At 44.1% G+C, this 21,659-nt stretch overlaps 1 protein-coding gene across 2 annotated transcripts in view; it reads right to left on the reverse strand.

Moving 5' to 3' along the window:
- The window catches only part of LOC139268703 (WD repeat-containing protein 47-like), a 75,752-nt gene that overhangs the window by 15,155 nt on the left and 38,938 nt on the right, over window positions 1-21,659 (reverse strand). For both annotated transcript variants that reach the window (XM_070887282.1, XM_070887281.1), the window contains exons 7-11: window positions 19,625-19,803; window positions 12,743-12,997; window positions 12,134-12,227; window positions 4,744-4,901; window positions 316-485 (exon numbers count right to left, since the gene is read on the reverse strand). In XM_070887282.1, coding sequence (XP_070743383.1) covers window positions 316-485; window positions 4,744-4,901; window positions 12,134-12,227; window positions 12,743-12,997; window positions 19,625-19,803 — 856 coding nt within the window. The remainder of the gene's footprint in view (window positions 1-315; window positions 486-4,743; window positions 4,902-12,133; window positions 12,228-12,742; window positions 12,998-19,624; window positions 19,804-21,659) is intronic.

Below are 21,659 nucleotides of genomic sequence, written 5' to 3' on the forward strand. Positions count from 1 at the left end.
CATTCCCAGACAATTTTCCATCCCTCTGTAGGGAGATGCTGTAGCCTCACAGCATAGCTTAACTTGGGAACTAAGTAGAGTAGGGGGTTGTCAAATTCATGACTTTCCTACTCTGAGGTGCTACAGGTTCAAGCAAATTCTGTACCACCATCATGCTATATCATTAAAACACTGGCTCTTAACTTTCAACACATTTACCAGACAATGAATTCTTCAGTATCAAGTTAAATCTTGCGAGTTGGTAAGATGGTTTAATGATAGTTAAAAATATAATAAGGAACCATTTCAATCAAGTAAAACTGAACAGCACTGTACCTGTAGCATTGCAGGTCTCTGCACTAAATGGCAGCACTTTCACATATTTATCATTTGATCCAGTAGCCAATAGTTGTCCACAATGACTCCAAGCCACACAGTAGATTGATCCCTTATGGTGTTTGTTCCTTTTAAACTTTACTACAGGTTGCTTAGGTGAACTGTATGTACTAAAAATGGGTGGTGGGAGGAAGAAAAAAGAAAAGAAAAAAAACAGATGTTTAACAAGTGATTAATACCAACAGCACAATTCTTCCCTTCCCACAGTTAGAAAATAAGTATTTGTACTGATTATTTCACATTTACACTATATGGATTATATTTTAATTACATTAGTGAATTAGAAGCCAGGTGTTGGGTCATTTTGTATGAAGTCAGCCAACAATGAGCAAGTTGTTTGACAGAAATTGTTCCAGATTTATATTTAAGATTGAGAAAGCCATACACCTAAAATGGCTTTCCACACGACAATGATACACACTATGTTGGTCTTTGGTATTACTGGTTGGAACCTGAATAAAGTTGTTCCTCGTTTAAAACTTTTCAGATGAATACAGGCTTGAACAAAAGTTGCAAATGTCTCAAAGTGCTGGATTACAGAAGATAACTAATCTCCTGAGCCAGGAACTACCTCGGCAGTCATTGGAAAGTTGCATTTACTTACACCATTTCACAGCAAAGTACTGCTAAGATTTCCTGAGCTCAGTTGACACTGGAGCAAGCCTCAGGCCAATCTGAATATATAGTCCCAGCTGTTTAGTTGCTCTGGGGTGCTTCCCATAATTGGCATCAATGGAGCAGCTACACAGAGGGAGACCATACTCAAGGAGCTCCACATCAGCAAGAAGTTTAACATCTCCAAGTCTGCAGATGACACTAAGCTGGGTGGCAGTGTGAGCTGTGAGGAGGATGCTAAGAAGTTGCAGGGTGACTTGGACAGGTTAGGTAAGTGGGCAAATGCATGGCAGGTGCAGTATAATGTAGATAAATGTGAGGTTATCCACTTTGGGGGCAAAAACAGGAAGGCAGATTATCTAAATGGTGACAGATTAGGAAAAGGGGAGGTACGACGAGACCTGGGTGTCATGGTACATCAGTCATTGAAAGTTGGCATACAGGTACAGCAGGCAGTGAAGGCGGCAAATGGCATGTTGGCCTTCATAGCGAGAGGATTTGAGTATACTAGCAGGGATGAGGCCACACCTGGAGTATTGTGTACAGTTTTGGTCTCCTAATCTGAGGAAGGACATTCTTGCTATTGAGGGAGTGCAACGAAGTTTCACCAGACTGATTCCCGGGATAGCAGGACTGACATATGAAGAAAGACTGGATCGACTAGGCTTATATTCACTGGAATTTAGAAGAATCAGAGGGGATCTCATAGAAACATATAAAATTCTGACAGGATTGGACAGATTAGATGCAAGAAGAATATTCCCGATGTTAGGGAAGTCCAGAACCAGGGGTCACAGTCTAAGGATAAGGGGTAAGCTATTTAGGACCAAAATGAGGAGAAACTTTTTCATGCAGAGAATTGTGAACCTATGGAATTCTCGACCACAGAAAGTTGTTGAGGCCAGTTCATTAGATATATTCAAAAGGGAGTTAGATGTGGCCTTTACAGCTAAGGGGATCAAGGGGTATGGAGAGATAACAAGAATGGGGTACTGAAATTGCATGATCAGTCATGATCATATTGAATGGTGGTGCAGGTTCGAAAGGCCGAATGGCCTAGTCCTGCACCTATTTTCTAAGTCTATGTTACTATTAGCATTTAGTGGGTTAGACACTAGCATTTCATTTCCTGGAATGGGTTCAAATTCAGTCCAAACTGATGGGATAAAAGTCTCCTGTCTCATGAATATGTTAAATTATTCTCGGCAGTCTGAATTCAGTCCCTACAGCAAAACACTACTCTTAATTCAGCACTAATCGGCAATATCATTCCCGAAACCACAGGAAGTCTGGAGTGGAAAAATTAAATAAAGACCAAACTGGTGCAATAGGGGATGCTCTTCAGCAGCAAGGAAGCATTGCTTGTATCCATCGATGCTATACTTGATCTGGGAGTTCTTGATGCGAACACTGGATGGTTGGTTAGGTACTGTTTCTTTTAAATTGAAAAACTAAACAGAAAATTTGATGAGGTATTTGATGAGGTAAAAATCAAAAGTAATTAGGTGACCCCAAGCTTGGATTTTAACCATCTGAAGATCCAGGGAGGGGGTGGGGCTGAAAAGGGGCAGGAATTCCACAGTTTCCTTGCAGAGAATGAGCAGGTGGCCTGGGCCTGCTCTCAGACCTTAGCTTTGTCAGCAACTAAATCAACAAGTTGCTACAAAGTTCATAAGCAAGGCTGTAAGGACTTTGCCATTAATTTCACCTCCATTGTTATCAGACAGCATCCATTTTTTGTTCAAAGTTTTCTCCCTCCCCCATGGAACTTGAAATATGAGGAAATTGCAGATGGAGTCAGGCAGTCAAGCACCTGGGTGTGTTTTTCTTCAAGCATGTAACTGGTATTTCAAAGCCTCTAGAGAGACCAGAATATATCTGATGAAATAAAGATAATATATTTAAAATAAAATGCTCAATAATGAAAGAAAGGGACTTGCATTGATAAAGTGCTTTATCGTTGTCCCTAAGGAGACCTGAGTGCTTCCCATTCAATGTGTTACTCTTTGAAGTATAATCACTTATGAAGTCAACTTACACACAGCAAGGTCCCACAAACAAGTAAAATAACCAGTTGATTTGCTGCGTTGGTTGAGGAAGGAACGATGGACACAGAATCTATCATCTACAACAACTTGTATTTAAATAGTGCCTTTAACATCGTGAAACAACCAAGGCTCTTCACAGGAGTATTATGAAATAAAAAAATTGACACCAAGCTGCTTAGAGAAATTAGGGCAAGTAACCAAAAGCTTGGTCAAAAAGGTAGGTTTTAAGGAGCGTCTTGAAGGAGGAAAGAGAGGTAGACTGGCAGAGAGGTTTAGGGAGGGAATTCCAGAGCTTGGGGCTTAGGCAACAGGATAGTTGAACGATTATAATCAGGGATGTTAAGAGGGCAGAATTAGAGGAGCGCAGACATTTAGGAAGGTTGTGGGGCTGGAGGAGATTACAGAGATAGAGGGCCGAGGCCATGGAGGGATTTGAAAACCAGGATGAGAATTTTGAAATCGAGGCATTACTTAACTGGGAGCCAATGTAGGTCAGCGAGCACAGGGATGATGGGTGAGCGGGACTTGGAGTTAGGACACAATAGCCGAGCTTTGGATCACCTCTAGTTTACGTAGGAGAATGTCCTGTTTGGTGTCCTGGTGAATATCTATCCCTCAATTAACATAACATTAAAAAAACAGATTATCTGGCCATCATCACATTGCTGTTTGTGAGAGCTTGCTGGTGTGTAAATTGGCTGCCGTGTTTCCGACTTTACAACAGTGACTACACTCCAAAAGTACTTCATTGGCTGTAAAGCGCTTTGAGACATCCAGTGGTCGTGAAAGGCACTCGCTATATAAATCCAAGTCTACTTAGAATGTGGGAGGTTAGCCAGGAATGCCTTGGAATAGTCGTCTAGAGGTAATAAAGGCATGGATGAGGGCTTCAACAGCAGATCAGCTGAGGCAAGGGCAGAGACAGGCGATGTTACGGAGGTGGAAATAGGCGGTCTTCGTTATGCTGCGGATATGTGGTGGAAAGCTCATTTCAGGGTCAAATATGACACCAAGGTTGCGAACAGTGTGGTTCAGCCTCAGAGGTTGGGGATGGGGATGGAGTCAGTGGCTAGGGAATGGAGTCTGTGGCAGGGATCGAAACCAATAGCTTCGGTCTTCCCAATATTTAATTGGAGAAAATTTCTGCTCATCCAGAACTGGATGTCGGACAAGCAGTCTGACAATTTAGAGACCGTGGTGAGGTAGAGCTGGATGTCATCAGTATACTGTAAAAGCAGATGTTTAAGGTCTCATCTGAAAGACAGCACCTTCAACAATGGACCCCCCTCAATACTGCACCTAAATTAGGTGGTCAGTCGACCTTGGAGTGCATTTAAACCCACCACATGCCAACTCTGAAGAGTGTGGGATTCGAGCCCCGCTCCAGCTAAACCCAGTTTACCATACAGAGCAACATTAAACTTCCCATTGGCCAGAATCACCCTATCCATTCATATTGGCAGGGTTATCTGGGGCCAAGTGGGAAGAAGCTTTAGCGTTTCATTAATGCATCAGGCTGCCTAGTCAATCAAAAGTGCTCTGGGGTACTGCAGACCCCAAAAGAGAGATTTCTTACTCTTCCCCCTCGCAGAATAGCCACTAGTTGATCAGGCACTTGACAAAACACAGGTTGGGCCCCAATTACTTGTTATTTTGACAGTTAAGTTCCTTAATAGTTTCACAAAATATTATTTTTTTAAATTACCTTGGGTCAATAACCTCTGGGTATGCGCAAACACGTAAGGTTTTCGTATTTGAACCAACAGCATAAAGAGTCCCGCTTGGATGGAATGCTACTGCCCTTATGGCTTGAGTATCTTCAAGGGTATTAATGGCAATGAATTGCTTTTTGGATCCATCATCCTATTCCATGTAAAAACAAATAATTCAATGCTTTTAAGCTACCAAAATAAACACGAGTCCTGGAAAAAATATTTTAATAGAATCAAAAAAACTCAGAACAGACCAATTAATTCACAAAATTCTCTTTTTAAAAATGCAGAAATCTTATCAAAGTTCTCAAAAGGGTTTAAATGCAACTCAGATTTTGTTTCAATTTTGTGCTTACATAATTCAAGTTTTTTTTTAAATGTGGAAGCCCACCGCTTCTGAGAAATCCACACAAATAGGGTGTTTGTTTGTGTGACATGAAGCCCACTCCCTCCCCACATAAGGATACTCCACTTGATCGAGTGTGGTCAGTGCTTCAATGCTGGGGGTGTTAGCCTGAATGAGGACGCTGATGTTGGTGCGCCTGTCCTCCCAGGGGATTTGTAGGATCTTGCGGAGACATCGTTGGTGATATTTCTCCAGCAACTTGAGGTGTCTACTGTACACAGTCCACGTCTCTGAGCCATACAGGAGGGCAGGTATTACTACGGCCCTGTAGACCATGAGCTTGGTGACAGTTTTGAGGGCCTGGTCTTCAAACACTCTTTTCCTCAGGCGGCCGAAGGCTGCACTGGTGCATTGGAGGCGGTGTTGGATCTCGTCATCGATGCCTGCTTTTGTTGATAGGAGGCTCCCGAGATATGGCAAGTGGTCCACGGTGTCTAGGGCCGCGTCGTGGATCTTGATGACTGGGGGGCAGTGCTGTGCAGTGAGGACAGGCTGTTGGAGGAACTTTGTTTCATCCCCAGCATTGAAGCACTGACCACACTCGATCAGCTCCGCTGGGCAGACCACATAGTCCGCATGCCAGGCACGAGGCTCCCAAAGCAAGTGCTCTACTCGGAGCTCTTTCACGGCAAACGAGCCGAAGGTGGGCAGTGGAAACGCTGCAAGGACACCCTCAAAGCCTCCCTGATAAAGTGTCATCCCCACTGACACCTGGGAGTCCCTGGGCCAAGACCGCCCTAAGTGGAGGCAGTGCATCCAAGAGGGCACTGAGCACCTCGAGTCTCAACGCCGAGAGCATGCAGAAATCAAGACAGCGGAAAGAGCGTGTGGCAAACCAGTCCCTCCCACCCACCCCTTCCCCCAACGACTATCTGTCCCACCTGTGACAGAGTCGGTGGCTCTCGTATCAGACTGTTCAGCCACCAAAGAACTCACTTCAGGAGTGGAAGCAAGTCTTCCTCGATTCCGAGGGATTGCCTATGACTCACTGACTGATGACTCCACTTACACAAGTCCAGAGACCTTAGCTGTCGGTTGGAAAGAGACAAGTGTACACAGAGATACTGTCCAAGTTTAACCAGCTAAAGCAACACAATTTACCAGCATGAAACACTGGGAAGCATCCCACTGTTTGTATAGCCAGGATAACCATTTCATATAGGGTTTGCAGGTCACATGAAGTGGGAAGAATTCTAATTCCCAGAGACAGTTCTACCCCATAAGAATCCCATTAGCAAGTTAAGCTGGTTGGTCAATCATCAGAAGTGCAACCACAGAGGTTTTTTATCCACCACAGCATCTGCAGGCCAGAACATGTACCTTTGCCAAGTGTGTTTACTGCCCCTCAAGCCAAAATGGCTTAAAAAAATTGGCTTGTAAAACTGAAGGGAGCAGGGGAGGACCTGAAACAGTGCATAAGGCTGAAAAAAACAGGACGACCGGAGGTGAAAGGGAGCAAGGACGGCATTGCAAACAGGAAGCACAATAGCGCATTAATGATTTGTATGACTGAACAAAAAAGTCCTGGTCTGGGAGGGAGCAGGGCCATTGGTGCAATAAAATATCTGAAATGGTCTGTCGAGCTGAAGGGTGCATGGAATGGTACGAAAATGGTCCATAGGAAAGCAGAGCTGGAGGTGGGGGGTCAAAACAGGGTTGTGGAGGGGAAGAGAAATATCAGTGGGACTAGAGGAAGCAGGGCACAAGACCAAAAAGGACGAACTGAGAATGCGAGAAAGGCATGAAGTTTAAAGGAAAGAAACTTTAAATTTAGTTATCTCGGGAGTCAAAGAGACTACAAGGCAAATTTTTATTTGCATTAACAAAACCTCAGTGCCTGAATTGCAAGATGGGGATTGGTGGGGGGTGTTCTACAGAATCATGTAGTGGTGAGTTCTGCAAGTGCATTATGACAGGCAACTGCTTACATAGGAATTCCCACTATAAATGTTGACTTTGAGAGTTTCCATTGTAAATTTTGAATTAAAAGCATTACTTCAAAATCACATCAACAGGTAGCAAGGTTTTGTGCACCAGAAGTGTGTGTCATATACAATAACAACTTACATTTATATAGCTCCTTTAATGTAGTAAAACATCCCAAGGAGGGTAAAACAAAAAAAACAAGAATTAAGGGATGCATGCAATAAAGGTACAGCAGTAATCATGGGTGACTTTAATCTACATATTGATTGGGCTAACTAAACTGGTAGCAATGCGGTGGAGGAGGATTTCCTGGAGTGTATTAGGGATGGTTTTCTAGACCAATATGTCGAGGAACCAACTAGAGAGCTGGCCATCCTAGACTGGATGATGTGTAATGAGAAAGGACTAATTAGCAATCTTGTTGTGCAAGGCCCCTTGGGAAAGAGTGACCATAACATGGTAGAATTCTTTATTAAGATGGAGAGTAACACAGTAAATTAAGAAACTAGGGTCCTGAACTTAAGGAAAGGTAACTTCGATGGTTTGAGGCATGAATTGGCTAGAATAGACTGGCAAATTATACTTAAAGGGTTGACGGTGGATAGGCAATCGCAAACATTTAAAGATCACATGGATGAACTTCAGCAATTGTACATCCCTGTCTGGAGTAAAAATAAAACGGGGAAGGTGGCTCAACCGTGGCTAACAAGGGAAATTAAGGATAGTGTTAAATCCAAGGAAGAGGCATATAAATTGGCCAGAAAAAGTAGCAAACCTGAGGACTGGGAGACATTTAGAATTCAGCAGAGGAGGACAAAGGGTTTAATTAAGAGGGGGAAAATAGAGTACGAGAAGCAGCTTGCCGGGAACATAAAAACTGACTGCAAAAGCTTCTATAGATATGTGAAGAGAAAAAGATTAGTGAAGACAAACGTAGGTCCCTTGCAGTCGGATTCAGGTGAATTTATAATGTGGAACAAAGAAATGGCAGACCAATTGAACAAATACTTTGGTTCTGTCTTCACGAAGGAAGACACAAATAACCTTCCGAAAGTACTAGGGGACCGAGGGTCTAGGAGGAACTGAAGGATATCCTTATTAAGCGGGAAATTGCGTTAGGGAAATTGATGGATAAATCCCCGGGGCCTGAAAATCTGCATCCCAGAGTACTTAAGGAAGTGGCCATAGAAATAGTGGATGCATTGGTGATCATTTTCCAACAGTCTATCGACTCTGGATCAGTTCCTATGGACTGGAGGATAGCTAATGTAACACCACTTTTTAAAAAGGGAGGGAGAGAGAAAGCAGACATCAGTGGTGGGGCAAATGTTGGAATCAATTATTAAAGATTAAATAGCAGCGCATTTGGAAAGCAGTGACAGGATCGGTCCAAGTCAGCATGCATTTATGAAGGGGAAATCATGCTTGACAAATCTTCTAGAATTTTTTTGAGGATGTAGCTAGTAGAGTGGACAAGGGAGAACCAGTGGATGTGGTATATTTGGACTTTCAAAAGGCTTTTGACAAGGTCCCACACAAGAGATTGGTGTGCAAAATCAAAGCACATGGTATTGGGGGTAATATACTGACGTGGATAGAGGACTGGTTGGCAGACAGGAAGCAGAGAGTCGGGATAAACGGATCTTTTTCAGAATGGCAGGCAGTGACGAGTGGGGTGCCGCAGGGCTCAGTGCTGGGACCCCAGCTCTTTACAATATACCTCAATGATTTGGATGAAGGAATTGAGTGTAATATCTCCAAGTTTTCAGATGACGACACTAAACTGGGTGGTGGAGTGAGCTGTGAGGGGGACGCTAAGAGGCTGTAGGGTGACTTAGACAGGTTAGGTGAGTGGGCAAATGCATGGCAGATGCAGTATAATGTGGATAAATGTGAGGTTATCCAATTTGGGGGCAAAAACGCGAAGACAGAATATTATCTGAATGGTGGCAGATTAGGAAAAGGGGAGGTGCAACGAGACTTAGGTGTCATGGTTCATCAGTCATTGAAAGTTGGCATACAGGTGCAGCAGGCGGTAAAGAAGGCAAATGGTATGTTGGCCTTCATAGCTAGGGGATTTGAGTATAGGAGCAGGGAGGTCTTACTGCAGTTGTACAGGGTCTTGGTGAGGCCTCACCTGGAATATTGTATTGTAATCTGAGGAAGGACGTTCTTGCTATTGAGGGAGTGTAGCGAAGGTTCACCAGACTGATTCCTGGAATGGCTGGACTGACATATAAGGAGAGCCTGGATCGACTGGGCCTTTATACATTGGAGTTAAGAAGGATGAGGGGGATCTCATCGAAACATACAAGATTCTGACGGGACGGGACAGGTTAGATGCGGGTAGATTGTTCCCGATGTTGGGGACACAGTCTTAGCATAAGGGGTAGGCCATTTAGGAATGAGATGAGGAGAAACTTCTTCACTCAGAGTTATTAACCTGTGGAATTCCCTACCGCAGAGAGTTGTTGATGCCAGTTCATTGGATATATTCAAGAGGGAGTTAGATATGGCCCTTACGGCTAAAGGGATCAAGGGGCATGGAGAGATAGCAGGAAAGGGCTCCTGAGGGAATGATCAGCCGTGATCTTATCGAATGGTGGTGCGGGCTCTAAGGGCCAAATGGCCTACTTCTGCACCTATTTTCTATGTTTCTATGTTAACAAAATTTGACACAGCCATATAAGGAGATATTGGGACAGATGACCTAAAGCTTAGTCAAAGAGGTAGGGTTTAAGGGGCGTCTTAAAGGAGGAGAGGTAGAAAGGCACAGAGGTTTAGGGATGGAATTCCAGAGCTTCGGGCCGAGGCAGCTGAAGGCATGGCCACCAATGCTGGAGCAATTAAAACTGCGGATGCGCAAAAAGCCAGAATTGGTGGAGCGCAGAGATCTCGGAGGGATGTAGGACTGGAGGAGGTTATAGAGATAAGGAGGGGCGAGGCCATGGAGGGATTTGAGAGCAAGAATGAGAATTTTAAACTTGAGGTGATTTCAGACTGGGAGCCAATATCGGTCAGTGAGCATAGGGGTGATGGATGACCTGACCCTGATGAGAGTTAGTATATATTTTAGGCAGAATTTTGGATGAGCTCAAGTTTATCTAGGGTGGAAAATGGGAGGCCAGCCAGGAGAGTGTTGGAATAGTCAAGTCTAGAGGAAACAAAGGCCCGGAGGAGGGTTTCAGCAGCAGATGAGATAAGAGGGGGGAGGGGTGACGAAGTCGAGCAATCTATCGAGGTGGAAGTAGGCGGTCTTCGTGATGGCCCGGATGTGTTATCGAAAACTCAACTCAGGGTCAAATATGAAACCAAGGTTGTGAATGGTCTGGTTCCAGCCTCAGAGTTGCCAGGGAGAGGAATGGAGACGATGGCTAGAGAAGGAGTTTGTGGTGGGGACCAAAGACAATGGTTTCGGTGTACCCTCTATTTAGTTGGAGGAAATTTGTGCTCATCCAGTACTGGATGTCAGACAAACAGCGTAACAAATCAGAGACAGTGGAGGTACGAGAGAGGTGATAGTGAGGTAAAGCTGGATGTCGTCAGCGTATATGTAGAACCTGATATTGTGTTTTCGGATGATGTCGCTGAGGGAAAGTACGTAGATAAGAAATTGGAGGGGGCCAAGCATAGATCTTTTGGGAACTCGGTGTGGGAGCAGGAAGAGAAGCCATTGCAGGTGATTTTCTGGCTACGATTGGATATATAAGAATAGAACCAGGCAAGGGACGTCCCACCCAGCTGGATGACAGAAGAGGCGCCGGAGGAGAGTTTCCATTATAAATTTTGAAATGACACGATGTGGTCAACCGTGTCAAAGGTTGCAGACAGGTCAAGAAAGTTGAGGAAGAATAGTTTACCACTGTCAATCACATAAGATGTAATTTGTGACTTTGATAAGGGCCGTTTAAGTACTGTGGCAGGGGCGGAAACCCGACTGGGGTCAAAAGTAGAGTTGCAGGAAAGACTTAATAATAGATAAATACATCGGTAGATAGACAACCTATAACATTCTTGAGTCAAACGACATTGAAAATTGTTAAGTAAACATTTATAATAGGATTTACAATGTTAAATTATCCAGTTAGCGCTCACAGTTCCCAGTCTTGCCTATAGATGGCACTCTTATAGGATCTCTCATGTTAATCTGATCAATGAGCTGTCACAGTTTCATGTCAGCCAGTGAGGGCAAGCTGTACAACATGATCACAGCTTCTTCTCCATAGATGCTGCTGTTGTGAGTAAATTACTATCTGCTGAAATATTATTTAAAAGATTTTATTTGCCTCTCGAAGAAACTTTTGTAGCCCTTCAATCTGAACTGGCCAAAACGCTCTCCGGAGATCACAACACAATCTGCTGCTCCTTATGCTTTCACTATAGCTTCTCCCACCTGGCTGGCTGGGCTACTGCCTGTGAGCATGCCAGGAATGCACTGCAATCCACCAACACACACAAAGCAGGTATCAATTAACACCAACGGAAAATTTAAAAATGGAAATTCTGATATGAGTATGCAAATTTAACTGTTTAACTGTGTCAGAGCCAGTGCAACAAGTAGTCAATCTTTCACGCAACCAATGGAAGAAGAAACAAGAGGTTACAGATTAGGAGCTCTAAAAGAAATAATCATGCAACCAAAAGTAAACTATAGCTATTATTAAATTCCTCCTTTGCACAAAAAAAATCAAATTATCAAAAAGATCTTCCATGACTCCCTTCCCCACCACATTATGCCCTCCCAACTGAAAAGAAACAGGAAATAATGAGAGCGGAAGAGAACATATACAGAATCAGAAAGAGACACAAATCAGAACCCAGTGAAAAACAGCAAAACGCAGATGAAAGGGACAGGCAGAAGGCAGCTGACCATACTTTCCAAAGCTATGGGAGATCTAAGTATATAAGGAAATTGGTAGAGAAAAAAAATTAACAGCAAACAAGTAAATACCTCCATGAATAATCTGCTTGTGAGAATCTTCGTTAGCTCAGAATACATAGGACACACCAACAAATTCTGACATTAATAAAGCTTTAGACGTGAACTGTACCTCTTCATTCTTTGTTCCATTTCCACTGACCGAGGCATTTTCCATTATTGATGGGCCTATTGCAGAATCTTTTGATGCAAATGGAGAATCAGCACTACATAAAAATAAAAAGCTATAGTTACAGAGTTCCTTTTTAATAGTTTAGGATGATATACTGCTTAAAAAAATATATATATCCAAGTTCATAGGGTAATTATCAAGTATTTACAGCAATGAATCTGTTGGGATAACGCATCAAGTCAGATTGTTTGGAGTGCAGTTTAGAACTCCAATAGTAATTATTCTGTTTTCAGAACTATGGCAACATTTATGAAGCCAGTCATGTTACTATTTTTCTAGGTTTGACAACATCTCAACAGAGATTGGGAGAAAAACCCCATTAATGTGCTGATTTGCAATGGACAAATCGGAAGGGCTGGCTTAGTGTATGGCAGATTAAATGGACTAAATATTTTTTCCACAGATGATATTGTAAGTGGAAATGCTTCACTGCATTTCAAATATTTATACATCATAAATATGTATAAAAGGAAACTTACAGCAAAAATAATAAAATTCATGGCACAATTTCCAGTCATGCACTGATATTGAAATATATACACATCTTACTTTTGCATGGTAAAGAATGAGGACACCTCAGAATAAGGGAATGCATTTCCCGTGCTCGGTTTACTTGTGCACTGGCTCGAGCCCTCAGACAATCCTGAACACTGCTCATTGACGTCAAGTGGTGTTAAAAAATTTGTGGCTGAAGAACCATTTTGTACATTTGGTTTGTTTCCATTACACTGTTGGTTAGGAGATGTCGCCTCAGTGCTAAGGTTATCCATTCCTATGTTTAATTCTTCTAACTTTTGCATTGATCTGTAAAAATAAAAAACAAAACAAAATCATACTTTCAACTTTACCAAATACACAATTAAAAAAAAATAATTCTACTGCTATAGGGCCAAACTTTCCACATTAAAAAACAGCTCCTTTTTTGGCATTATTTCCAATTAATGGCCATTTTTGTTAGTCCAAAATAACACCAAAAAAAGGCCTACGTTTTGCCAAAAGTTTTTTAAATGTTGGCGTAATCTTAAAATACCTCTGTTTTTAAGGATGGAACTACATTTTTTCGCCTTAAAACTAACGCCCGTTCTGCACATGCCCAACACTTGAAGTATTTAGGTTTCTAGGGTAACGTTGTTTAATGAAACGCAAGGCACAATTGCAACTCGGCGAGTTTGTTCACAAAAAGACGGGGCTCTCTGCAATCTTAACATATCCTTAAAATTGCATTTCGCCCCAGCTCCTTAAACTAGCTATAAGTAGCCTGAATTAAACAGGAGAGATATGTTCACAAAACCCCGCGTTGGAAGGATTCCCACTGACCCGATTATGGATAGCAGAGATTTCGGCCACCACCGAACTGTTCACGTCCCGTCTCCAAAACTTTCAATTGAGTTTTACTAGGCCCAAGTTTCCACAAGAAAAAAAACGGGCGCCCCTCCGAGCTGGACGCCCGTTTCTCGCGCCTAAAAAAAAAATTGTGATTCTGGAGCGTTCTGCAGCTCCTTGTCTGCCTGGCGCGCCGTGCAGGGGGGCGGAGCCTACACTCACGCCGATTTTGTAAGTGGGAGGGGGCGGGTACTATTTAAATTAGTTTTTTTCCTGCCGGCAACGCTGCGCGTGCGTGTTGGAGCGTTCGCGCATGCTCAGTGTGAAAAAAACATTGGCACTCGGCCATTTTTGTAGTTCTTTGTAGCTGTTTAGTTTTTTTTTAATTTTTTAATAAAAGTACATTGCCATCAGCACAGAGGCTTCTTGTAGCAGTGAGAAGGATGCAGGAAGCCTCAAAGTTGAGGCAGCCGTTTCCCGACAACCTCCGCCTTTTGCCGTCGGGAAATGGCTCCTCAATTTCTGAGGCTTCCTGCAGCCTTCTCTCTTTCCCGCCAGCGGTCTGGAACGGCTCCATTCCCCCCCCCCCCCCCCCACCCCCCCTCGTTCGGTCGGCTCCATTTCTCCCGCCCACAATCGGTCGGCTCCCTTCCCCCCCGCCTCGGTCAGCTCCCGCCCGCGTTCGGCGGCTCCCTTCCCTCCCTCCCCCCACCCCCCCCCCCCCCCACCGCGTTCGTCGGCTCCCTTCCCTCCCTCCCCCCACCCACCCCCTCCCCCCCCCCCACCGTGTTCGTCGGCTCCCTTCCCTCTCTTCTTCCCCCCTCCCCCCCCCCCGCGTTTGTCGGCTCCCTTCCCTCCACCCCCCCACCTTCGTCGGCTCCCTTCCCTCCCTCCTTCCGCCCGCCCCCCGGCCCGCGTTCGGTCGGCTCCCTCCTCCCTCCCCCCTCCCCCCGCGTTCGGTCGGCTCCCTTCTCCCTCCTCCCGCGTTCGGTCGGCTCCCTCGTTTTGTGAGGCTTGCTGCACCATTCTTCCTGGCTGAAGCACTTTCACACAGGTAGGAAGATGGTTTATTTAATCTTTTCCTTGCTTATAAATGTTTATTCAGGTTGGATTTATTTGTATAATATTTGTAGAAGTATAAATAAGGATTGATTGTAGAATTTAATGAGTTCCCTTCCCCCCACCTCGTTCTGGACGCCTGATTTGTAATCTGCACCTGATTTTTTAATGTGTAGAACAGGTTTTTTCAGTTCTACAAAAATCTTCACTTGCTCCATTCTACTTTAGTTTGGAGTACATTTTCACTGTGGAAACTTTCAAATCAGGCGTCAGTAGCCGGACACGCCCCCTTTTGAAGAAAAAATTCTGTTCCAAAGTAGAACTATTCTACCTGACTAGAACTGCAGAAAAAAAAGTGGAGAATTGCGATTTCTAAGATAGTCCGTTCTCCACCAGTTGCTCCTAAAAATCAGGCGCCAATCATGTGGAAACTTGGGCCCACTATTTCTAAATTGTTGTTATGTATTGTCCAGGTACATTAAATGTATAAGTACAATGGTGCGCCACAGAGGGCGCTGTGGTGGGAGACCTGAAAGTACCTGCAAGACAGAAAAAAGGCTGCCCCCACCACACCCAAGAGGCAATCTGGAGTTACACAATAAAGGACTACGGTCACAGCAGTTATATCAACACCAGACCGTGTGGAGTCAGTGATTTGTGTGCTGCATACACCACATTGGCAACGAGGACGCGGACGAACTCCATGCAACCATGGCTATTCTGAGCTCGCTAAAGGATTTTGCGGTGGGCAATGATTGGGAGGCCCTTACGGAAAGGCTCGAGTACTACTTCACAGCAAACGACCCGACAGGGCACACGGACGCACAGAGAGAAGCGTAAGGCGATATTGCTTTCCAGTTGTGGCGATGAGGTTTACTGTCTCGTCAGGGATTTGCTGCCACCCGCGAGCGCCAGGGACAAGTCATATGAGGAGCTGGTCGCACTCATTCGTGACCAGTTGAAACCAAAGGAGAGCATCCTCACTGACAGATACAAATTTTACCATCCCTGCAGACCTGAGGGCCAGGATGTCACCAAATATGCTGCGGACCTCAGGAGACTCGCGGCGCCGTGTGATTTTGGCACACACCTTGACGAGGCGTTGCGGGACTTTTTTGTTATGGAGATTGGACAAGAGGGCCTCCTTCACGAGCTGCTAGCCACGGAACCCACAGTCACCCCTGAAAAAAGCCATCACCATCAGCCGGGCATATATGACCTCGACTTGCAGCACCAAGCAAATGATCCACAGTCTCGAACCCGGCAGGCACTGTCCACAGGATAGCGCCTACCATGGACAAAACTGCAGAACATGGCTCTGCCCAGGGCAGAGGAGCACGGACCTCGGGGTCCTGGAACTCAGAGTCCGCTGAGGGGGGCCAATCAAGCAGCACCATGCTGGCACTGCGGAGGAAGCCATGGGGCAGGTTTGCGGAGTATATGTGCAATACCTGCCACCTGAAAGGCCACCTTCAGCGTATGTGTAAAAGAAATCTGACTCACCATGTGGCTTAGGAGATGGTGGACGATCCACTGTTCAGCGAGGAGCAGGCAGAAGATGGGGTGGTGGGACTGTATACGTGTACCAACGATACGCCCCCAGTGATAATGGAAGTAAAAATTGACGGAGTCCCAGTGAGTATGGCAGTGGATACAGGATCGGGTCCGTCGTTGATGAGTCAGAGAACTTTCGATAAACTGTAGGTCAACCCAGCTGCACAACCCAAGCTGGCCCCAGTCACGGCAAAGCTGCGTACCTACACCAAGGAATTGATACCTGTTCTTGGCAGAGCAAATGTGCAGGTATCTCACGGGGGCAAGATACAGTTTACCTTTGTGGGTCATTGCAGGCGATGGGCCGACGCTCCTCGGCAGAAGATGGATGGGAAAGGTCCGTGGGAGCTGGGAAGACTTCATTCCTCCACAGACCGCTGTCCCCTGGGTTCCCAAAGAACAGCGCCAACCGAGCTGGAGCCTAAATCCACACACAGGCGACAGCAGCCCAGAACTCCCGACCTCAAGCAATTCTGCAGCCTCAGCCTCCACAGACGAGCAGACCCTGGAAGAGCAAGTTTGCAGGTGCGGGCCGATTGCTGGGGTGCAGGCCGGCGGGACACTGCGGGCGATGAGCGGGAGGTCCATCGATGGCCGGCGGATCTGGGGGACCCATGCAGAGGAAAAGTCGGGTGGCAATAGTGGCTGTGATGGTGGCGGCCACGCAGCCGCAGGAGGGGCGGCAAGTGCGAAGACAGCGATGGGAGCGGAGGCTGCGGCGGCGGCTGGCGTGACTGGGGAGAACGCGAGCCAGAGCGGCGAATGCGGCAGCAAGTACGGAGGAACTCACAGGGACTGTGACTGATCCGAGTCCAGGGAGCCACTTCTGCCAAGATGGGTTGCTCTGGGCCGTTTTTTTCCTTCCTTTCTTCCTTGTCCCTTCTGTTCTTTCTTCACCAGCGAGCTTAAGATGGTGGTGAGCCTTGTGGCCAGCAGAGCACCTAAAATGGTGGCGCCCAAGGGAAGCCTCGTGGGAACCACAAGATGGCGTCTTAAAAGAGCCTTACACCGTTGGCGGTCCTCACAAAAATACTTTTGTAAGGCAAGAGCGAGTCTAAATGAGCTATGTGAATATAGGATGACGGATTTATGATAAGAATTAATATTTTAATGCTGAATGGTTACTGTGTTTAAAATTATGGATATGAATTACGAGAGTTAATACCACGAGATTCAAGTAAAAGGGATATGGATCCGTGACTAACATTGCCATTGGGCTAATGCGATTTTTGATTTAGGGGATTCATGCAATGGTTCAGCGGCTGCTAAGGCGATTACTTCATGAGAACAGAGGCAACGCACCAGTTGCGATACCCTGTCTCAGTGCAGCCCATTACCTCGGGCAAAAAGGGACTGTGTATCGCCACCGTACCTCACCCCGAGGAGCTGGGATTAAATAACTGTTCAGAGTACCTGCAACTTTTTGACATAACATCTGTACCACATTATATGTACCATACAAATGTACCATCTATGTATACCTGCTTTCTGTTGGAGGTTATGCTCGTGTATCTTATCACCCATGTAAGGACTGCAAATACCACATGCGTCCTCCACATGGGGGAAGAAGAGGGAAGTGGATGGTCATGGACTCACACTCAATCAACCAGGACGAACAAGGCCGAGGTCACCGGCAATGGCTTTTGGAACTGGGGGGGGGTTGGGGGAAAGAGAGATGTTATGTATTGTCCAGGTACATTAAATGTATAAGTACAATGGTACGCCACACAGGGCGCTGTGGTGGGAGACCTGAAAGTACCTGCAAGACAGAGTATAAAAGGCTGCCCACCACACCTGAGGCGCACTCTAGAGTTATACAATAAAGGACTACAGTCACAGCAGTTATATCAACACCAGACCGTGTGGAGTCAGTGATTTGTGTGCTGCATACACTACATAAATGACCTTTATATATTGGTTATGCCTTTTGAATTGATTTGCTCCAGCAGTTATAATGGTTGAAACATAGAAAATAGGTGCAGGAGTAGGCCATTCGGCCCTTCGTGCCTGCACCACCATTCAATATGATCATGGCTGATCATGCAACTTCAGTACCCCATTCCTGCTTTTTCTCCATACCCCTTTATTCCTTTAGCTGTAAGGGCCACATCTAACTCCCTTTTGAATATATCTAATGAACTGGCCTCAACAACTTTCTGTGGTAGAGAATTCCACAGGTTCAAAATTCTCTTAGTGAAGAAGTTTCTCCTCATCTCGGTCCCAAATGACTTACCCCTTATCTTTCGACTTTGCCTCCTGGTTCTGGACTTTCTCAACATCGGGAACATTCTTCCTGTAGCTAACCTGTCCAATCCCGTCAGAACCGACAGATCACTCAGATACAGGTCACGATTAACTGGCTGCACTATTCATTAAGCATCACATCTCTAAATGTCAACACATAGCATCTGGGGAATTTGGCTGAACCTTGAAGATTTCATTGGATGCAGAATAATTCAGTCTTTGAATAAGCACAAGTGATAATCCCCAGCATGTTTAAAGATCTGATTTTCTTATGTTTTTTCAGTGTTTCAAACTGGTACAAAATGTTGGATTTCAAATGAAGTTCAGACCCTTTCCACCTATGTCGTGGGATCACTGGTTTTCAAAAAGAGTTGCGTTTGAATCTTTGACAAATATGCTTTCGGTCTCGAGAGCTAAACTCCAGTGTCTGTTTTATTTCAAAGCTGCAATTTTCTCCTGTTGCGGGTCTTGGGTGATCAAATTGCAATCGGCTAAACATTGATTTCCAAAAAATTGCTTTTTAGTGGCCCTCCATAATGTCTCAAGCATATCCAGCATTCATAAACACAGTAACAGCATTTAAATACAAGAATCTACAAGCTTTCTTTAGCTCCATGTTGTACCATTTACTCTCAAGAGCAACTATCCAGAATGCTGGATATATATTTGTAGGAAATGCTGTAAACATTTTTAAGCAGTTTTTATATAAAATAGGTTTTGTTCCACCCAAAAGCTTTAACTTTTAGCTCAGTTTCCCAAAATTGCCCCGTTAATGCCGATTTCGATCGGACTCGACTAGGTAAGGCAAGCTTTTAAAAAATGGTATTTAGCACGGTCCTTAAAAATATCCTTATTGGGAAAATTGCAAAAACGACGTTATCGTTGCATTTGATCCCGAGTGACATCACAAAAACGGTTCCTTAAAAAAAAAAGCCCATATTTTTTAATGATGGCATTATACCATTGGCGAAACTAGCAAAATCGTCTTAAATTTATTTAGCTCCCCCAAAAAACTTTTAGCTCCAAAAAAATGGAGCTAAATCGATTGTTACGGTGGCAAATTTCTGGCCCAATGTATTTTATTTCAGATATTAATGCCGATTGTTTAAATTGCATTTTCACAAAATATTCTTAGAAACACATTTGTTACAAGATGCAATGATACTGTGTGAAGAAACAGGAATTATATTTGGGAGGGGGAAGAAAAATAATGTGGGGTGTGGCAGTGTTTGTACCAGAGCTGAAACTGACCTGCTAAGGAACTGCTCTGTAAGGTTCTGTTGCTGGCCTGCTCCATCTTCTTCATTGACCCCTCCTTCAAGTAACATCTGCTGGTACAGTTGCCTTTGTTGCTCCTTTTGCTCCAGATGCTGTTGGTAGCGCATTCGTTGTCGATAGTATTCTTGAAATTGTTCTGTAGATTCCCTCAGCTAAGAGGTTAAAGAAAATTACATGAATAAATTATTTGCATTTATTATAAACCTATTTAAATTATAGTTCAAACTTTGTGTTTCATATTTCAGTATAATTAAGTAGAATCTTAAGAAACCCAGTTTGCAGCCTTGTATTTTATAACAAGGGAATGCCACTTCATTAAATTGCATTTTGGGTAATAGTCCAGTAATAAAGCATGATCAGAAACTATGGACCCTCAAAAAGTACTTTGGCTCCTCAAACCACTCCTAAAAAGGATGGTCTCTAATCAATTTATTTAATTCTTGAAGGGGAATGAAAAGTCACAGGCAAATCTGCCCCAAAAAATCCTTCAATGGCTAAGTCGATAAATGCACTGTATGTTATAGCACTAAGCCAGGCAACCCTGCAAGGTCCCAAATACATTCGCTGATCTGGGTGGAGTTAGCCTCATTTAAGGCATAACAATTGGCCTTAGCCTTCCTATAGCCAAGGCTCCTGTCCCTGACGGAAGTGTATGTTGGTCCACAATCGGGACAGGGTCAGCTTATAGTGATCCCAAACAGCTTGCTAATGTTCATCACCTGGATTCACCCATGTAAAGTATCTAACAGGTGAGGTACAAGAGGTTTAATGCTGCTTGCTCATGTAATGTAATCCAACAGGAGTCTTCAATTTCAAGAAAAATGGAGAAAATGGAAACAAAATTATCTTCATGCCTTTAATCCGGTGTTGTTCTGATATGTAGGCCTTAAAAAAAAAATATTCCTAAGAATCAGTTTTTTTGAGGAGCCAAAAACCTGTGAATCGTTGCAACCTGCAGTTCTGCTTCAAAAATAGTCAGATTCAAACGAAAGAAGTTAATACTATGTTTATTAACTCCTTGAAAAAAAGTATCATATTGCTATCAACCATTATCCACAATGCAGCAGCTAAGAGAAAATCAATAGCATTTCCCAGAGCTGAAGCTCGAGTTCTCCAGTAGTCTGTCAAATCGAACAAAATTGTAACATTGTAAGTACTATAACTTTCCTTATAAACACTTCAGTTTTCAAAACATTTACAATATCAAGAATTTAAAAAAAACTTGACTTCAATTTCACTGTATTAAGGTTTTAAAAAAAATTAGTTACCTTCAAAATTGAATTACATGCAATGGCTTCTCCAATTTTTGGCAGACTACCTAACATCTTTGAGTCAATTAAGTCACTAAATGGGCAATGCATACCATATTGAGCAGAGTCGGAGGATAAAGGAGCTATGTCATAACCATCAAAGTTTGTGCTATCCTCACTAATTTCATTATTTAACTCCGGCTCAGGGCGGCTCAAATCTTCAGTGGAAATTCGGGTGATCAGAGTTGTCAATGGCAACATTGTCAGTCCGAGGAACACAAGCAGAGATCAGTCTTGCCAAAGTTTCCCCCAAATACTCTGCAGCTCAAGGTTCGTTTCAATTCCTTCGAGTTCTACTAAATTCTCCTCTTATTTACTGACCATACCCGCACAGTAACCAGATTCATGGTCAAGTGTTCAGTCTTAGCCTCGTAAACAGCCAGTACATTTCTAGCCAGAAACCATAACTCCAGCACCCGTCACCTGGTGCTAATCTTTTCAACTTTTAAAAGTTGAGGTGCTCCCGAATTTCTCCCCCGGGCCGTCACTGACCTGAAACATTAACCTGGCCCTCCTCTCTCCACAAATGCTGCTTGATCCGAGTGTTTCCAGCATTTTATGTTTTTATTTGTAATTTTTAAATGATGGATCTCATTAAATTCAAAATCTCTCCCCTCATCTACAAGTCCCTCCATTCTCTGCAATCTCCTCCAGCCCTATATGCCCTCCTGAATGTTTGGTTCTTTTAACTCCTATCT

Source organism: Pristiophorus japonicus, chromosome 8 (assembly GCF_044704955.1).
Source record: "Pristiophorus japonicus isolate sPriJap1 chromosome 8, sPriJap1.hap1, whole genome shotgun sequence".
NCBI lineage: Eukaryota > Metazoa > Chordata > Chondrichthyes > Pristiophoridae > Pristiophorus > Pristiophorus japonicus.